The sequence below is a fragment of the Corvus hawaiiensis genome, chromosome 19, assembly GCF_020740725.1.
Source record: "Corvus hawaiiensis isolate bCorHaw1 chromosome 19, bCorHaw1.pri.cur, whole genome shotgun sequence".
NCBI lineage: Eukaryota > Metazoa > Chordata > Aves > Passeriformes > Corvidae > Corvus > Corvus hawaiiensis.
This window is the reverse complement of record NC_063231.1, coordinates 11,425,290-11,443,895: the sequence shown is the minus strand read 5'-3', so window position 1 is coordinate 11,443,895 and position 18,606 is coordinate 11,425,290. Positions and strand designations below refer to the sequence as shown.

Sequence of the window (18,606 nt, the reverse complement as noted above, 5' to 3'; positions counted from 1 at the left end):
GGTGGGATCCATCCAACCCAGGATATTTCATGATTGTCATGCAGCTCAAGACATTCCAGCTGTTTCTTCTGGGGAGACAGGGAATGGACAAACAGCACCAAATTCCCCCTGTGCCACTGCCTGGGCGCTGCCAAAAGGCCACGACGGGGAGAGGCAGAGCTCTGGGTAACAGCCAGGGGAGGCCAGCGGGGAGGAGAAGCCGCTTGTCCCAAACGCTGTCCCTGCAAAGTCTCTGTGAGCCTGAGGCTGGTGACACCCAGCTGAAAGGAGCAGCCACGAGGAGCCAAGGAAGCCACTGGCTGCTCGTCACCCCACACCACCCCCCAAGGCACCCAAGGGCCTGACAGCAGCATCTCCACGTCCCCAAGACACCACCAACCAGCTGATCCTGAGGTCTGTGGGTGACACCTCGAGTGAAGCTGTGGAGAGCACACAGGGACCCTGTGGCCTCTGGGCTCTGCACATCCCCCGGGCCAGCAGCAGCTGCTGCCTCACTGAGGCTCCTGCATTTTTAAAGGCTTCCTCCTCCAGCCCAGGGAGGGAATTCCCAGCCATGGCCAGCTCTGGAGCCAGCCCTGCCTTCCCCCTGCCAGGCCAGTGTGCTCTGGCCTGAGGGCACTGCCCAAGGCCCCGTGTGGTGACCAAGGATGCAGCCCCTGGAGCAGGGACTTGAAGCTGCTGCTGCTTCTCAGCCATCGAATCACAGAATGGTTTGAGTTGGAAGGGACCTTAAAGCCCATCCAGTGCCACCCCTGCCATGGCCCCTCCCACTGTCCCAGGCTGCTCCCAGCCCCAATGTCCAGCCTGGCCTTGGGCACTGCCAGGGATCCAGGGGCAGCCCCAGCTGCTCTGGGCACCCCGTGCCAGGGCCTGGCACCCTCACAAGGAACAATTCCTGCCCAATATCCCATCCAGCCCTGCCCTCTGGCAGTGGGAAGCCATTCCCTGTGTCCTGTCCCTCCATCCCTTGTCCCAAGTCCCTCTGCAGCTCTCCTGGAGCCCCTTCAGGCACTGAAAGGCTTCAATAAGGTCACTCTGGAGCCTTCTTGTGCAGCTTCCCTCTTGCTGCAGGCCTGAGGGAATCAGTCAGGTTTGTGGTCAGGTTTTGTGCTACTTCCAAGCCCTCAGCACATGGGGCAGAAGGAGGAGAAGGAGGAGCAGGAGGAGAAGGACAGGCAGCTCCTCCTGCCCGTCTGCAGGAACAGCAATCAGGGCTCTCCCCTGCCACATCCATGCATGTACAGGCTGAGGGATATTCCGGTGTGCAGGGGTTGCTCTGGCTCCAACGTTTTCTTTCTACCTTTTCTGTAATTGTATCAATGTAAAAAAAAATGTAAATAGGAATTTTAATAAAAGTGTAGCAGTAAGCAGATCTAATCTCTAACCTTTTGAAATATGAAGAAGCTGCTTTATCTGCGAGGAAGCACAATCTCTCCCCAGCAGAGATGGGAATTTGTGGGAGTTAAATTAACTAAGGCAGTGCTCCCCTCTTGCTCGTTGAATGTAAACGAAGCATATTGAGGATTATTGCAAAGGGAGAATTAATAAAAGTGGAATGGGGAGGTTTCAGATCCAGGCATGTTTGCTAATCGTTTCCCAGGAACAGGGAGAGCAGCCTGTGGTCCCAGCACCTCCTTCTCTGCTTCCACGGAGAAACAGGGAGGTGCAGATCCTGCTCAGGGCTGTGCAGTGGGAATGAGGGAGCTGCTGGAGTGAGGAGAGCTTGGAATTCCATGATTCCATCCACACACAGCTCTGCAAAGAAAAACCTTTACACAGTGTGGGTTCCTGGCCCTCCAGCACCGAATTTGTGGATGCCACTTGGTGTCTCCCACTTCACTCACTCACGGGATGTGTCCATGGGTTCCCCAGTGCTCCAGAGCAGGAATCCCTCCAGTGAGGGGCCAACACTGCCCCGTGCCAAAGGCTTCTGGGCTGTCCTGGCTCTTGCAAACCAAGCCAGGATAAATCAGTGCAGGTTATCCCACATCAGGGGGCAGCTGCAGCAGGGGATTCAGGCAGGGGAGAGTCTCCAGCACAAACCCAGTCTCAGATGTTGGCTAAATGCTGGGAGAGGGGCCTGAGAGTTCCCTGTGTCCTGGGCAGGGCAGGAGCAGTGACTCTGCTGGCTGACCATGGTGACCCTCCTGCCTGCATGGTGACTGCAGAGCAGAGCAGAGCAGGGATCTATCCAGCATTCCGAGTGTTCCTGTGCTGCCAGAGGCAGTTCAGCCAGCTCTGCCCGATACCAAAGCTGGGATTCTTTGTCTCCAAGAGATCCCACATTACCTCACCACTGTGCTGAGTTCTTCGTTGCTGGTCACACTGTCCAGGAATCCTTCACCTTTCCATTCAAGTTTTCTGTTATTACAGGGTCTGGTTTCTCACCACCAAGTTTATTTCCCTCAACGCTCTCTTCTAAGAGCTGCCCAGGTGGGTTCAGAGCACCTCATGTAGCCCAGGGGTGCACTAGATGGGCTTTAAGGTCCCTTCCAACCCAAACCACTCCATGATTTTACGATAATTTCTCTGTAATTACCCAGTTTTCTGAAGAATTTTGGTGTCCACAGAGCCAGAAGTCCTGACAGAACCTGCTCCTTGCCCCGTTGGGATGCTCTCTCCTCCTCTCCTGGGCTGCTCCGGGGCCACTGTGTTGGCTGCAGGCAGCAGCGATCGCACTCCTGAAGTGCTCCTTTGTCTGCCCAGACGAGTGAATTGGCAGCAGCACAAAGATCTAAGGAAAAGAATTCCCATTAAGCCAGGAGCACCCTGCCTGAGCAGTGCCTGCCTCCAGCACGCCGGAGCCCTTCCTTCCACTGCCCCCTGCTCGGGATTTGCGATTGTTCCTGCCCAAGGCAAGGACTGCCCCGCCCTGCCGCGCACGCCGTGCTCCCATCCCACACTCTTTGCTCAATTGTGCCAGCCTGGGGTTCAGCTTGCTTTGGTCTCCCTCTCCGCCTTGAAAAATATCCTAATTTCAGAGAGCTCTCAGCTCGTTTCAAAAGACTTTTGAATCCTCCCATTTTCCAGTCATTCACCCGGCCCATGAATGACTGGGAAGAACTGGCTCGTCCCTGGGGATTTTAGAAAAGGTGTAAAATTCACCTGTAAAGAGAAACAGAGGGACTCAGGGAGCCTGGAGCAGATGTGTCACTCCCTCTGAAATCCCTGTCGTGCCTCAGGAACTCATTTTCTTTCTGCACAAATCTGCCTGCCTGGCACCGGGGCTGAGGGAGGGGCTGGCACCGGGCAGGAGCTCTCCTGGAAAACTCCTGTGTCTTTATTGGGCCGCGGCGTGAGCCCTGCACTTGGAATGCAGGAATATCCTGAGCTGGAAAGGACCCACAGGAACACCCAGTGCAGCTCCTGGCCCTGCCCAGACACCCCAACAACCCCACCCTGGGCATCCCTGGCAGCGCTGTCCCAACGCTCCTGGAGCTCTGGCAGCCTCGGGGCCGTGCCCATTCCCTGGGGAGCCTGGGCAGTGCCCAGCACCCTCTGAGGAAGAACCTTTCCCTGATCTCAGCCTGAGCCTGCCCTGGCCCAGCTCCAGCCGCTCCCTGGGTGCTGTCCCTGTCCCAGGGAGCGGAGATCAGAGCTGCCCCTCGGGAGCCCCAGGGCTGTGATGGCATCGATGCCCCTTAGGCTGCCCAGACAGAGGCGAGGGGCAGCCCTGGGTGAGCTGTGAGACCATGAGGTCTGGGATCACACATCTGCCAGGCTCTGGCAGGCTGCAAATGCACTCCTGCATGGCCTTGAGTGCCTGGTTTCTGCTGCTAGATGAACACATCCAGATAAGAGAGTCAGAGCCGATGGAAGAGATGTTTGGAGAGAAGGAAAATGCCCGTTCACATCACCTCAGGGTTGTCCAGGGCGGCCTGGCTGAGGTGGGTGTGGACACAGGGACAATTGGGCTACAGTGTGGGAGCTCTCTGAGTGTCACAACGCTGCGTCACATTGGAGGCAGCCTGGGATCATCAAATCCGTGCTAATTGCTCTCATCTCTCTGCTGTTATCACCTGCATCCAGCCCTGGCTGGGTAATGACCGTGCAAGGTGTGGATGTTGAACCTGGCTCCTTCCATCTGCTCCTCCGCTGGCTGGGCCGGATCCTCCTGGCTCAGGCTGGCTGCTGGTGAGTGCCTGGAGCTGCAGGGCAATCTGGATGGAAGAGTTGCTGCTGGGTGTGCCAGATCCCGGGAAAAACCGGCTCTCAGAGACACTGATGGAGCGGTGCCTGGCTGGGAGCTGGGAGAGAAGCCTGCCCGGTGTCAGTGACAGGCTGTGCCATGACAGCGATGGAAATGACAACAGGGACTGTAATGACACGGAAAGGAAAAGCTCACACTGCTCTCCCTTCTGTGCACATGCAGCAGGATAAAGGAAATGAACCCCTGATACCCAGTCTGGTGCCACACTCAGGTGTGTGCTGCCCTTCACGGGCTGAGGAACAGCCACCCTGCAGAAGCCCCAAATTTGCAGTGACAAAGGCAGGAAGCCAAAGCAGTTCCAAATGTCTTTCCCAGACTGGCAGGCCTGGAGGAACCATTGCACAGGAGAGACCAGCGAAGGGGAAGCCCAGGCTGAGGTCTCTGCATTCCCTTCTTTCTCCCTGGATCCCCAGGGGATGCCACAGTTTGCAGGGAATACTTGGAGGGTTCCCTTGTGCTGGAGTTTCTGTTAATATCAGGAAGGAGCCTGCAAGAAAAATGGAGAGAGGTGATTTGTAAGGATGGAGTGACAGGACAAGGGGCAATGGCTTCAAACTGAAAAAGGGTAAATTTAGGTTGGATGTTAGGAAGAAATCCTTCCCTGTGTGGGTGCTTCTCTGGCACAGGGTGCCCAGAGCAGCTGTGGCTGCCCCTGCATCGCTGGAAGTGTCCAAGGCCAGGCTGGACAGGGCTTGGAGCAGCCTGGGATAGTGGAAGGACCCCTGGCTTTGCAGAATTGCAGGGGTAAAAGCACTTTCTAAAGACTTCTCTGTGAGCAGAGCTGGATAAATACTGAGGAATTTCTCATTTGCTGTAGAAGTTCCTTTGTCTTCTGCTTACAGATGGCCCCATTTGAAGGGAGTGCGTTGCTGAAGTGCCCGGACAATGCTGAGGATACCTCAGTGACATCCCTGCACCTCTGCAGGAGTGCTGGTGGCACCTTTGCTGCACAGGTGGGCACCTTGTCTGCAGAGCTGGGCACACCTCCCATCTGCTCCTGGCCTGGCAGCCTCCTCCCGCAGCCCCTGCCCGAGGAACAGGAGACAGGGACACGTCACTGCTGCAGGACAGAGCTGGGACAGCCACTGCCACGGGGCTGAGGGGATGGGGACAGGGAGAAAGAAACCAGATGTTCCCATGGGGAAAGAGAATCCCAGCTCCTCAAACTGTACAAAACCACACAAACCACAGAATCCTCTCAGGCAGCAGAGAAGAAACCAGCCATGACAAGCTGGTGATATGTCCCTGCTCTGCTCCGGTTTCTTGTCCTGTCCTTTGAGGCAGCTGTTCAGAAGCTGCAGGAGAAGCTGATCACATCTGGCCCTGCCTGTGTGAGGCCCTGCCGTCCCTGAGCCTGCTTGTTCCCCTCACATTTCCCTGCTTTCTATTCTGTCTGGCTTTCTGTCTATTCAGCCTGCCTTGTACCTGGAATACGCAGCCTGGAACAAGCTCGGGATCCACCCATTCCTATTCAAGCAAGAAGGAATCCAGCTCCACAGAAGCAATCCCCCAAACTCCTATTAGGAGCTTTTTGTAGCTACATTAATTTTAGAAGAAAAATTAGGTCCTGAGTGCTGGGCTCATTTTAATGAAGATTCACGGTCACAGTCGAATCCCCTGATGAGGAGGAATCAGCTTTTGAGCACATCAGGCTCATTAGAAACTCCTCACAAAGTCATCAGAGGCCGACGAGGGGTGGCAGGAAAAGGGGCTAAAGGGGAAAGATGCTGGGGAGGAATTGGATTTCGGGAGTTTCTGAAGCTGCACTTCCCTTCCCTGCCTGCAGCCGCGGCAGCTCCGGCACAGAGATGAAAGCAGCCGGCAAAGAAGATAAACAAGAAAACAGCTCTGGACCAGTCACGCTGCCAAAAACAACCTGGGGAGGATGGGACGGCAGATAAAAGAGAAAGTGCTGGAGATTTGGGAGTGACTTCCCCCATCCAGGTGGGGATGGAGCTGGGGAGCGGGGCTGTCACCGAGCCGCTGTCACCGAGGCGCTGTCACAGCTCCGCGGGCATGGGGGGAGTGCAGCACAGGCATTTTCCCCCACAAGCATCTCAGCCTCTGTCCTTCCCTTCCACAGCCAGCAACGCGGCTCCAAATCCCAGGAAAGTCCCAGAAATCCGGCGTTGCTCCTCAGGGACTCTTTCCTTCTTTTCACATTTGCTTCAGCTTTTTCTCTCCCGTGTTTTGGCTCCAGGCAAGGCAATGGGATTATACTGGGGATCCAGGGAAGCTCTGTCCTTTACATGCTCGGTGGTGTTGATAAATCGAGCAGGAGGGCGGCAGAGGCATCTGGGTGGGGTTTCACCAACACCTTCGTGTGATAAAGCCGTGGTGGCATCCGAGGAGCACGTGGAGCCCAAGGCTCAACCAGTTCTGGAGGCTGGGCAGGCACGGAGGAAAAGCCAATCTCAGCCCCAAATATCCTGTGGGGCAGAAAAGCTGACACTCAGTGTTTCACCAGGCATCCTCTGTGCCCTTGTCACGTTTGGTGTGAGGAAGGGGGTCTGCCAATTGTTTGTGTCTCAGGAACATGGGATCTTTTCCCCACGGATTGCCTCAGCAGGGAGCCTTGCCCACCTGGGAGAGGACGCTGGGTTTCCCTGGTGGCAGCTCCCCTCCCCTGAGCAGAGCCACTGCAGAGCCCTCCGCTCCTGTGTGGGTGTGCAGGGATCAGCCAGGTGAGGGAAGGACATGGATTGTTCCATCCCGGTGCCTCCCACACTTCGTAAAGCTTTGGAGAAGCAGGGACAGAGTTTCAGCCCAGGGCTGAAGATGCTTTCTGTGGGGACATTGATGAGGACGTGCGGGAAGGCCCACAGTGTGCAGAGATGGCCTCATCAGTCAAATCTGCTTTACAACCTTTGGTGTTGGGGTTTGGAGGCCCCTCACAACAGGAGAATTATCCCCAAGGGGAGGCCAGAGGAGCTGGGCTCAGGGTATTGAGGTTCAGAGGGGTGCATTAAGCCAGCTCTAACTCCTCCTGGGGGACCACGCTGGCCTAAGGCTGCTTCCTTCTGCCCCAGGTTTGATTTTGGGGTCAGGCACTGCTGAGGCCTGGGGACCCCAGGGTGTGGATTAACCTGGGCACCTCCCTTAACTCGGGTACTCCAAGGCCATGGCAGGGTAACAGGCCTCCCTTCCATGAGGAATGAGGGGATTTTCCATTTCCCCAGGTGTCCCCCAGCACCAGAGCAGCTTTAGACAGCAGAGCTAAAGCTTTCTTTGCCAACCTCACAGTCCGTGGGCTCTCCTAAGGGAGTTACCAGACGAGCTGTGGGCACTCAGACCTTGTAGCTTGAGGAAATGATTCCCACAGGGTGCACGACAGGGGATTTTTAGGGGTGCTTCTCCCTTTCCATTGCTCTCTTCCTCCTACACCGCATTCCCTGCTCTCCTGAAAACTGCCCACCTGCAGCTGCAGGGCATCCCTTCAGCTCCCATCTCTGTATGCTCCTCCTTGCCGGGATTCCTCACTGTCCTCTGCATGTCCTTACAGCTGGCAGCACCTTGGCTGTCTCCAGGAAAGGTTTCTAGAGGCTTTAGTTGGGTTTGCAGTGGGACACGGGGGAAACACCAGGACTTTGAGAAAATTCTGCCTCGTTGGCCGCGGCTCACAGCAGTGAAAGCTGCTGTGCCTGAAGGGATTTTGCCCAGAACAAACCTGTGGTGGCTGTGCCCGGGTCACTGGGCAGCCCAGGGCAGTGCCAGCCCATCCCTGCAGCATCCCAGAGCTCTCCTGGAGGGGGAACATTTGGAAGAAGTGGGGAGTGTATCAGGCTGGGTGGGGGTGCTGCTCTCTCCACCCCGAGCACATCAGGGAGCAGGGACTGGGACTCAGCAGGACCCAGGGCACCTTCCCAGAGAGGCGCCAACAGCCCCGGGCGGGAGCAGCAAACCCTGGGAAGCCTGGGAGGCACGTCCCCGTGCAGGGATGGCAGGGTGTGCCCAGCACCAGGTTGTGCTGGGGGCACTGCCCCGGGACAGGAGCCTCCTGGAGACACAGGCTGGGGTTGTTTGGTGTCCTGTGCAGGGCCAGGAGCTGGACTTTGATGGTCCTTGTGAGTGTCTTCCAGCCCAGAATATCCTGTGATTCTGGAGAGGGGAGGGAGCTCTGCCCCTGAACTGGCGGGGACAGACCCTGCACTCCATCGACCCCAGGAGCCTGCACGTGTCCCCAGGGTCCCCAACCCAAACAATCTGTGCACATTGATAGGTGCTGCTCATGCACATCCGTGGGGGCTGTACCTCCCACACACCGAGAGGGACCATCTCAGCACGTGCCCATGGCACCCCTGGAACTCACACACCCCCAGGGTCTGCGCAGCCCTCAAACATCCAGAGGGACCCTATTCCCCACACACATCGATCCATGAACCCGTGCACACCTACAGGAGCAATCCCCAGTGCACAAACCGGCAGGGACTGTACAGCCTGCAGACCTACAGCCACCAGAGCCCCTGTCTGCCCATGGGGCGCTGCTGTCCCTGCCCCTCCACGGGGACTGATCCAGCAGAACCACATCCGTTCTGCAGGGACCGAGTCCCAGGGACAGGGGCCACGCACGCCTTTAGGGACTGCATGCTGTCCATCCCTGAACGGGCCACATCCCCAGGGACGGCCACAGTGGCCATACACCACACACAGCTATAGGGACCCCATCCCTGCCCATCCCTGCCGGAACCACACCCCCGGGGAGAGGCAGAGGGTCCACACACCACAGGCACCTTTAGGGACCACATCTCTGCTCATCCTTGCCAGGACCGCCTCCCCAGGGATGGGTACAGTGGCCACTCACCACATCCCTGCCAGGGCCACATCCCGGGGGACACGCACAAGGTCCGCATCCCACACACACCTACACGGACCGCCCGCCCCGGGCCCCTTCCCCCGCGGCCCTCGGGAGCCCCCCGAGCGCCGGCGCTGCCCCGGGCGGGCGGGTCGGGCTGTGGGCGCGGCGCGGGTCGCGCTGCCCCGGGCGGGCGGGCGGGCGGGCGGCGGTGCCGGGGTGCCGGCGGAGCGGCGCGGCGCGGTCCCGGTGATGTCAGGAGCGGCCCGGCAGCGGTGGGCGGTCCTTCCCCGGCGCCCGGCTCGGCTCGGCGCCCGCCCCTGCTCCGCGCCCGGCTCGGCGCCGCTCCGCTCCGCCCCCGGCTCGGCGAGGAGCGCGGGCAGCCCCGCGGCCCCGCTGCAGTCCCGCTCCGGCATGGTAAGGCCGTGGGCGGGGGGCGGGCGGGCGGGGGCGGGCCGGGGTGCCCGGGGCGCGGCGCGCTCTCACCCTCTCCCCGTCTCTCGCAGCCCCTCGCCGGAGCAGCGCCGGGACCCCGCCGCCTCGAGCCGCGCTCCGCCGGGCTCCGCCGCTCGCTGCGCGCCGGCATGAAGCGCCCGGCGCCGGGCAGCCGCCGCTGAGGAGCCAGCGCGGCAGCAGCGGGACCCCCCCGGCCGCACCCCCCGCCCCCGCCCCGCTCCATGGGGCAGCGCCGCGGCCGCTGAGCCCCCACCCCGCCCGCCGCGCCCCCCGCGCCGCGCCCCCCGCGCCGCGCCCCCCGCCTCGCCCCTCGCCATGGGGCCGCGGCACCTGCTGCTGCCGCTGCTCCTGCTGTCCCTGCAGCTCCTGGCCCTGCTGCTGCTGCTGCCCGCGCAGGCGGCCGGACCCCCCCGCGCCAAGGGCAACCGGACCCAGGGGGCGGCGGCGGCGCGGCGGACCCCCAAACCGGGCAAGGAGCTCCTCAACCAGACGCTGGCGGGCCCGGGGGCCGCCGCCCCCACGGCGCTGCCCGGGCGCGGCAAGGGCGCGGGGGGCGGCAAGGCACCCCCCGGAGGCGGGGGCGGCGGCGGGGGCTCGGCCCCGGCGCACGAGACGTGCTGGGGGTACTACGACGTGAGCGGGCAGTGGGACAAGGAGTTCGAGTGCAACAACAGCCTCACGGGCTTCCGCTACTGCTGCGGCACCTGCTTCTACCGCTTCTGCTGCAACAAGCGCGCCGAGAAGCTCAACCAGAGCCTGTGCCGCAACTACAAGAGCCCCGAGTGGGCCCACCCCACCACGGCCAGCGGCGCCCTGCCCGCCGACGGCGGCGACGGCGGCGACGGGGACGCCAACAAGTACGACCCGGACAAGGACAGCACCAACGCCACCGTCTACATCTCGTGCGGGGCCATCGCCTTCGTGCTCATCGCTGGCGTCTTTGCCAAGGTGGCCTACGACAAGGCGCGGCGCCCGCCCCGGGAGATGAACATTCACAGGTGCGCTCCTTCCCCTGCTGCCAGCGCCCTTTGTCCCCAGGGACGGCCCCTCTCCGAGCGTTCCCCCTTGGCAAAGTCTGCTCAAGGGTTTCGCCATTGCGCTGCCCAGCCAAGGGTTTCCCAAGTGTGCAGCCTGTCCAAGAGTTCCCCATTGCATGGCCCCTCCAAGGACTCCACCTTTAGACTCGCTGTCCAAGGGCTCAGCTTTTACACCACTGCCCAGGGGTTGTCCCACCGCACTCTCTGCCCAAGGAGTGTCCCTCTGAACTGCCCACTCGAGCCTCCATGCTTTGCTCTGGCTCCCCATGAGTTTCCCCTGCTCCACCCTTCCAAGGATTTCCCCAGTGCCGTGACTCTCCGGTGGCTTCCCTTTTGTGCCACCAGTCCAAACAATTTCCCATTGTGCTTCCGCTTCGAGGGGTCCCCCCGTGAGTCATTTATCCGAGGGTTCCCCCCTGTGCCAGGGCTGTCCAAGGGTTCCCTCTTTGCACCACCCGCCAAAGGATTTTCCCTTTCCATCCTCTTCCCAGGAGTTCCTCCTTTCCGCGGTCTGACCAGGGGCACCCGCACCCCTCTGACCATCCCACTGCCCACTTCGGGGCTTGTCCTGGTGCCCCGTGGCTCTTCTCCCGTGGCTGCGTTTGCGGGAGCCTCCCCGTGCCTTCAGCACGGGCTCCGCGGACAGCTCCGGGACAGCTCCCGGATAATTCCCGGCTCGTTCCCGGACAGCTCCCGGACAGCTCCGCGCTGCCGAGCGCCCGTCCCGGAGCTCCGCACGGAGCCGGCCCCGGCACCCCGACAACCCCTCCTGTCCCCGGCACCCCCTCCGCCCCCCGGCACGCCCCCCTTGTCCCTCGGTGTCCCGGCACCCCGGCACGTCCCTCCTGCATCCCCGTTCTCTCTCCCGGAGCGCCGTCCTGTTCCCCGGCACCTCGGCTCCCCTTTCCTTCCCCCCGGAACCTCCCTCTGCACCCCGGCACGCCCTTTTACCCCTCGGAGCCCCCTTCTCCCGCACCCCAGCACCCCCCTCCTGCCCCCCCGGAGTCTCCCCCAGCACCCAGGCTCGTCCTCCCTGCACCCTGTTCCTGCCCCTGGGACCCCGACACGTCCCTCCTGCCCCCGGCACTCCCCCCCTGCACCCGGGATCCTCAGCAACCCCCAAGACCCCCCCTGCTCCCCTCCAAGCCTCCCCCAGCTCCCCCTGCACTCCCCGGGGACAGCCCTGCACCCCCGCGGGTCCTGCCCTGCCCGGCCCGGCCAGGGAGAAGTTTCGGAAGTGTGGAGGGGATGGATCTGAACCCCCCTGGGTGGTGCCTTCGCCGTGCGGCGCTTGGGGCTGCGTGGGGAAGCGCCGGTGGCAGGCAGAGCTCTGCACGTTCCCTTTTGTATTTGGTTCCCTCTCCAAATCCCGAGAACTCTGCCCTTGCTGGCTGGAGAGGCGGCTCGGTGTCCCCTCGGCAGTGGTGTTGTTCAGCGCTGTAATGACAGGGAACGCTCGGCGTGGCACAGAAAATCCTGCTTCAAAGCAAAAGCTCGGGCGTCTGTGGCAATCCTCCTTTTGGACAAATGCACGTTCTCTCTCGGTTCATATTTATTTTATGATGAAAAAGTCCCTCCAAACGATGAGTGCTGCTTGCGTGCCGTGAATCCGAGAGCTGCCTGTGTCTGAACATAAAAATTGGTGAGAGGCTTCTTTAGAAGAACAGTGGTGAGCACCACGGGGAAAGACTTTAACTCTGGCTGATAATACCTCCTAAAAATTATTTTAATGAAGATTTTTTAATCAAAACTATTGAAATCATTGACCAAATTTCAAAGGCTGAACTTCAGTTGCAATCAAGAGAGACTGGGGGGAGAAATATTAGTTTTTTACGAGGAAAAAGAGATGAGTGACACAGTTTCTATTATTTGGGAAGATGTGTTTTATTTAGACTCCTCCCTGCAGTGAGGACAAACAGTGAGGCTGGTTTACATTTGCTGAGGGTCTGGCCCATGTATTCCATCCCAAATCCCACCTGCCCCTGGTCCCTGCGAGAAAATAACTTCACAGTGTTAAAAACTACACACAAGTGTGGAGAGGAAAGGGTCCTGCAAGTGGCTTTGCCGGAAAATCGGCTCTTGTAAGTCTTTTGTTAACTCAGGGATGGTTCCCCAGCTGCCCAGCTCTTCTGGCTTCAAGGCAACTTTGCCTGGGCCTTATCTTCACACTAAATTTGGAAATCTGGGTTGGATGTCCATATGTTACTTCTGCTCCAGCTCCAGCCTGCTGCAGGGTTGGATCCTTCACCCTTGCAAATCAGAGCCAGTGTTGCCAGACTTGTCTGGATTATTCCTGATGTTTTCATTTCTTTGATGCTTGCTTTGCTTTATTTGGATAAGTTCTGGTGAAATGATTCACCTGTGTGTGGAAGTATGAATGGCAGATTGAGTGCTTGGGAAGCTTGACTTCCAGAGCATTTTAAGGAGTTGATTGACTTCTATAATATGGTAGCTGGTAAAAGATTATACCTTTCAGAGCTGTGTTACCTGAACTTGATCAACATCACACGAGGGTTTCAATATTGTGAAGTGCATCTCCTGCATCAGGCTGAACGCTCTCAGTGCTCTAAGCAGAATGTAAATACAAGGAGAGGAATTTGTCTTTGTCTCTGACAGCTGCTGAGGAGTTCCAGGATGAAGGGAAGCAGGATGGGGTCGGATATTTCTGTCTGTTTGAGCTCGTGTCAATTGGAGTGAAGTGTAACACCCAGAATGATTCTCTGTAGTGATGGCGAGTGCATTAAACCTCCTCGGGGAGGAGGAGAGCAGCAGCATGAGCAGAACTTGTTACAGGGGGCTGGAAAAAGCCTCTTGGGACCAGTATCCCACAGCCAGGGAGGATCAGTCAGGACTTCCCTGCGCTCCACCACGAGCAGGATCACACTGGAAATTTTACTTCCTCGTAAATGCTCGCTGAGCAGTGCCGTGCGTGGATGTTATTCCTCTGCTCGTTTCTCACCCAGCTTTTACAGAAAATCCTTATTAACTCACTTAGAAAGAGCATTTTGAGGGAGGCAGGGCTCACGTAATGTCCTTTGATGGAAGGAGGGTTTACAAATTCACAGGAGAGCTGTCACTGTGCCGTGGAAGGGAGGGCTGGCTGTGCACGGAGAGCTGCATGTGCAGCTCCGAGCTGGAATCAGCTCCTGTTTCCAGGCACTGCCACGTCCCTTTAAAGCACAGGCACTGCTGTGATTCTGGGCTCAGCAGCAGCAGTAACTGAGACAGTCGTTTCTAAGAGCAGTTAAGCAGAAGTGCTTTGAAAAGCAGGAGTTGAAATATTCCTATTTTACAGAAACTCTTGTAATGCTTTCAATGGAACTGATTTTTTTCCTAATTATAGGACCTTGCAGCCTGGCCATATAGAGCTGCCTCTTGCTTTGGGGTTACACAGCCAGGACTCGTGCTGGGCTCCAGGTAGAGGCTGGGGCTGATTTCTCAGGATTACACCTGGCAATACTGTGTGTGCTGATGCTCTCTCCTGCATTGGTGAGGATGGTTTGTTTTCATCTCATTGCCAGGGTTGTTTTCTTTCCTTGAGCATTTCTTAAGTGAAATTTAAGAAGTATTTGCTTTACTTTCAGGATGGGGATGAGTTAGGGAATCTTTGAACAGGGAATACCAGCTGGTTCTTTCCAAAGCTGGGTGTGTTTTTCTGTAGCAAGAGGGGGTGACACAGAACGTTGTCATCCCGTGGCCGTGACCCTGCATCCCCACGCTACAGAACATAAATAATTCACAGATGTAGCCCAGCCCCATGACCCCTGTTTAGCCTCAGCAGCAGTCGCTGCACTCTCTGCTGAGCTGGGAATGCACAGATTGGAACCTGGGAATGGTCTGCAGCTCGGGATTGAAACATCCCAAGTGCTTCCCACTGGGCAGCCGGAGCCAGTGGCAGGGACACAGTGGCAGTGCTGGCCCTGGGGCACTGGTGGGAGCCCAGCTGCTCTCCTGGGAAGCAGCAGCAGGGTTTTTCCCAGCAAACCAGCTCTGTATCCTGCTCAAAGGCCTTCTCTGGCCTTGCACGGAGCACGTCTGAGGGGTGTGAAGGGGAGAAGGGAAACGGGCTCTGTGTGCCCAGTGCTTCGCTTCACCCTCCTCCCACAGCATCTGTGCTGCTGCAGAGGGAAGATATCTGTGCTCCTCTTCTCTCTGGCCTTTGCATCTCCTGCTGCGTGAGTGATAACTGAGAGCTTTTATAAATGAGCATCCTTTCCCCACGAAGAGACCACAGTTAAACCGATCCATTCCTTGTCATTCCTACTCCGTGGCTCTGAATTCCAGCGGGAGCCAGAGGCAGTGGATCTGTTTGCCCACAGATCCGAGGAGGCTGCTGGTCTGTGTGAGCCTGGCTTGACATGCAGTAGGGTTTCTGTTCCTGCAGGCTGCATCTCCCCACAGCTGCGGGGCCCTGTGCCTGCTGAGGGGTTGCTGAGGGGGAGCTGCTTTCAGGGGGGAAGGTTACGAGGAGTGCCTTTCTCCAGCCCTGCTGTTTGAGATGGGGATCACAGGCAGCTCCTTCAGCTCTGCTCTCTGCTGCTGGAGCCAGACAATCAAACTCCACCCGTCCCCAGGGCAAGGAGGGGGTGCTGTGAGCACACCTGGCCACAGGGACGCTACAGAAGACTTTCTTTCTTGGGTGCTGTTCCTGCTTCCACTCTCTTTCCACTGATGTGTTTTTATGCTCTGCCTTTTTTCACTCTGCTCAGACTCACTCGGGTGCCTTTCAGCTGCTCTTTGCCCTGCTTTGTGGTGTTTAATCCTGATGCTTTCTGAGTCTCTTCTCTGAAGTGCCCTGTCCCTCTCAAAGGCACAGAGTACAGGGCCACAAGCACGGGTCAGACTGGACTGAGATAAACCAGAAAAAGGTGCAGCTGTAAAATCACAGAATCACAGAATCACAATCACAGAATCAGGGAATGGATGGGATTGGAAGGGACCTTAAAGATCATCTCGTCCTGCTATGGGCAGGGACACCTTCCACTGGTGACCTCAGAGAAGTTACTCAGAACTAGTTCTGTTTCCAACCAACCCTGCACCCTGCTGGATTTGGGGTAGCTCCCAAGCAGGGAGAACACCTGGATCTTGTCCTGTTTGCAGGGTGAATTGTCCAGATCCAGACCCAGCTGGCCAAACCCAGGCCAGGAGTGCATCTGTGTGCATGTACCTGTATAAAATATTTCTCCTTTTGTTTCACTTCCATGGGCTGGGAGAGCTCCAGTCTGGAGCTCTGCTCGTGGTTTGCCATTTGATAATTGGGGTTTTTTGCCGTGTTTTCCTCTCTGAGTGTATTTTGTGAAGAGATTGACTCTGTGGGAGCACAGAGGCTGCCTGGCCACTGACTTCCTCTGCATGCTTCTGGGTCTGCTCCTTTCCCTTTGAACTTCTCCCATTATGAGAGGCCAGGCCCAGAAACCGCGCTGCCTCTGCCAAATCATCTCAGTGTCTCTAATTCCCATTTATTTGAGATTTTCCTGCTTGCTAATTAACTTTTTCTATTAGTCCAATTCCATCACAAGGTGTCAAGGGAATCCAGTGTAGCTCTGAACTTCTATTTCTTTTACTTTTGTAATCTCTTATATCCTTAAGTAGCAGTTGATCTCTGCGCCTTTGGAGATCAGATGCCTTTTAAAATTTCTGTTTCACATAAGATCTGAACTTTCTGAGGAAGATGAGATCAGGCTGCTTTTTGCTTGCCTTTGCCCCTGCTCACATGGGCTGGCTGTGTTTCCTTAGATCTGTATGCACCACATTGCTTGGAGGGCTCAGATGTCTCCTTCCCCAGGCAGATAAACACGGAATTCTTCCACAATAAATGCTGTGCTGTGCTGCAGCTCTCAGCACAACCTCCTTTGTTGTGAGGGCTCTTCAGGGTTAGGGCTCTTCAGAGAGAGTGCAGCTTTCTTCAGTGAGTTCAAAGCCCCTTAACTGTGCTCACAGCAGAGGATTTGGTGTAAAACCAGACCCTTTGTGCACGAACCACACGCAGCCGTGTGCTCCCAAAGCCGCGTGAGCACTGGTGCTGTCACTGTGTTTGTGCCTGAGGATGCACAGCACAAACAGGAGCAGGGTACAGAGCTGGGCCAGCAGAGCATCATTCCCACAGCTTCTCATGCCTGGGGAACACCCAGCAAGAGCTGCTGGTTTTATTTTCTCTCCTTTCCGTGATCAGGAGCGGTGCTCTGTTCCTTTTCTGCACAGCTTCCCCAGCACCCCCGATGCCTTTCCTGGGTGCATCTCTTTCCAGGGAGCCTCCCATGTGTTCTGAGAAGAGAAGGGGCTGGAGCTGGGTGGCTGAGGGTGGGAGCAGGGGCAGGGAGGGCTTGGGGGCTGCTCCCTCCTGCAGCCAGCCCAAGCCCCGGCGGTACCTGGGGGTACCAACCCCCTCCTGCCCCCAACAGCCTGACCACAGCTCAGGTGCAGGTCCTGCCCTTGCTGGGGACACTTTCTGCTCAGGGTAGCATCTCTCTGCAGAGAAGCATCCCTTAGAAAGGTTCATTTGAAGCTTTTAATTGCCAAATCTTTACATAACAGTTTGTTTCTCTTCGGGCCTGCTGTGTTCACAGGAACTGGTGTGGCCCACTGTGAGCTCAGTCACTGCTGTAAATTCCTTGCCCACATCATAGCAATAACAAGAGATTATTCAGTTTGGACATCGGTGTGAGGTGTGTGATGTGGTTGTCATTAGGGCCGGATTAAATTCCAGGAGCTTCCCAAATAATTCTTGTCCTTGGCATTAAGATTTCTCAGGAGACATCTGGCTTTTCCTTGCAATGTGTGTTTGTAAGAATGAATGTCTCCTCACTTATGCTGGGTGCAAATGCTTCCCTCTTGGAAAGGTGTCCCAATGTTTAGTGTTTTCCCTTCTTAACTCCATGGGTGAATTCACCTGTTCTTGGACACACACACAGAGGCACGGAATCACAGAATCCTGGAATATCCCCAGCTGGAAGGGACCCACAAGGATCATCAGATTCCAGCCCCCTGGCCCTGCACAGACACCCCAACAACCCCACCCTGTGCATCCCCGAGAGCATTGTCCAAACGCTCCTGGAGCTCTGCCGGGCATCCACCACATTTCAGGCAGGTGAGAAACCATTCCCGGTGTTCCTCGCCGGAATTCCTGCTCTGAGGGATGGGCTGCTGCTGCTCCTGGCAGTGCAGAGCCCAATTCTCTCTTTTGCTGACCTGGGACCGGTGCAGCTCTGGCTCTGCTGAGCCCCTGCGCTTCCAAACAAAGCAAGCTCAGCTTCGGCAGAGCCTCCCGGAGGGAGCAGCAGCAGCAATTCCCCGATGGATCAGTTTGCAATGTGCTCGTGCCATCGATTAACGCCCCATCCTCGTGGAGATAAGACCTGGGCACGGCCAGGGTGATGCCCAGCAGGCAGCAGAGGGGGATCGCTGAGGCCACCTCTGCCCTGCCAGCTGCTGTGTGACACAGCCCGGGGGATGTCCCGGGCACGCAGGACCCGGCTGGCAGGTCCTGGAATGCGGGAGCCTCCCAGAACTGTCCAGCCCCGGGCGTGGTCAGCGTTTGGAGCTTCCCAAGGCTCACAGCAGGTGTGGGGACAGGAGCCGAGCCATGAATAATGCACGGCCGCCCTCCGTGAGAGTGGCTGGTGACCGAAATGCTGTCCCCCGGAGAGAGCCGTCCCTTCCCGGTGAGCTGGCTCCAGGCTGGATAAATCCATCTCCTGGAATAGCTGCCTCTTCCTTTCCGAGTTAGTTACAGAGCATAGGGGAGTCTTTAACCTCGCTTTTTTTTGAAGAAAATGTAGTGAAATCCTGGCTGTGCTGAAGTGGTTGGAGTTCTGCCACCAACTCCATCTCTGCTCTGCTTTTAGCAACTCCAGCTCAGCCAGGCACTGTTCTTCTCACTGTGCTCTGCCAGACCCATTTGGTCACTCTCCTTCCATCCTTCCCCAAATTCGTAGGTACTCGGAACAGGAAATTCTGTTTTCTAGCACCTGTTTTTAAGGCCTCCATGGGAGGGCATTTTCAGCAGGCCAGTCAGTGAGGTTTTTGTTCCCCCTGTGCTGCTGGAGGTGGGCAGCTCTTCCCAGAGCCTTTCCCATCCAGCATCTACAGACCCCTCTGCTCCAATCTCCTTT

The 18,606-nt window shown here is 57.5% G+C and overlaps 1 protein-coding gene across 2 annotated transcripts in view; it reads left to right on the top strand.

Annotated features, from left to right (window-relative positions):
• The first annotated feature begins 9,753 nt into the window (after window positions 1-9,753).
• Window positions 9,754-18,606, top strand: part of SHISA6 (shisa family member 6) — a 183,766-nt gene continuing 174,913 nt past the window's right edge. For both annotated transcript variants that reach the window (XM_048323789.1, XM_048323788.1), the window contains exon 1: window positions 9,754-10,456. In XM_048323789.1, coding sequence (XP_048179746.1) covers window positions 9,774-10,456 — 683 coding nt within the window. In that variant the 5' untranslated portion in view covers window positions 9,754-9,773. The remainder of the gene's footprint in view (window positions 10,457-18,606) is intronic.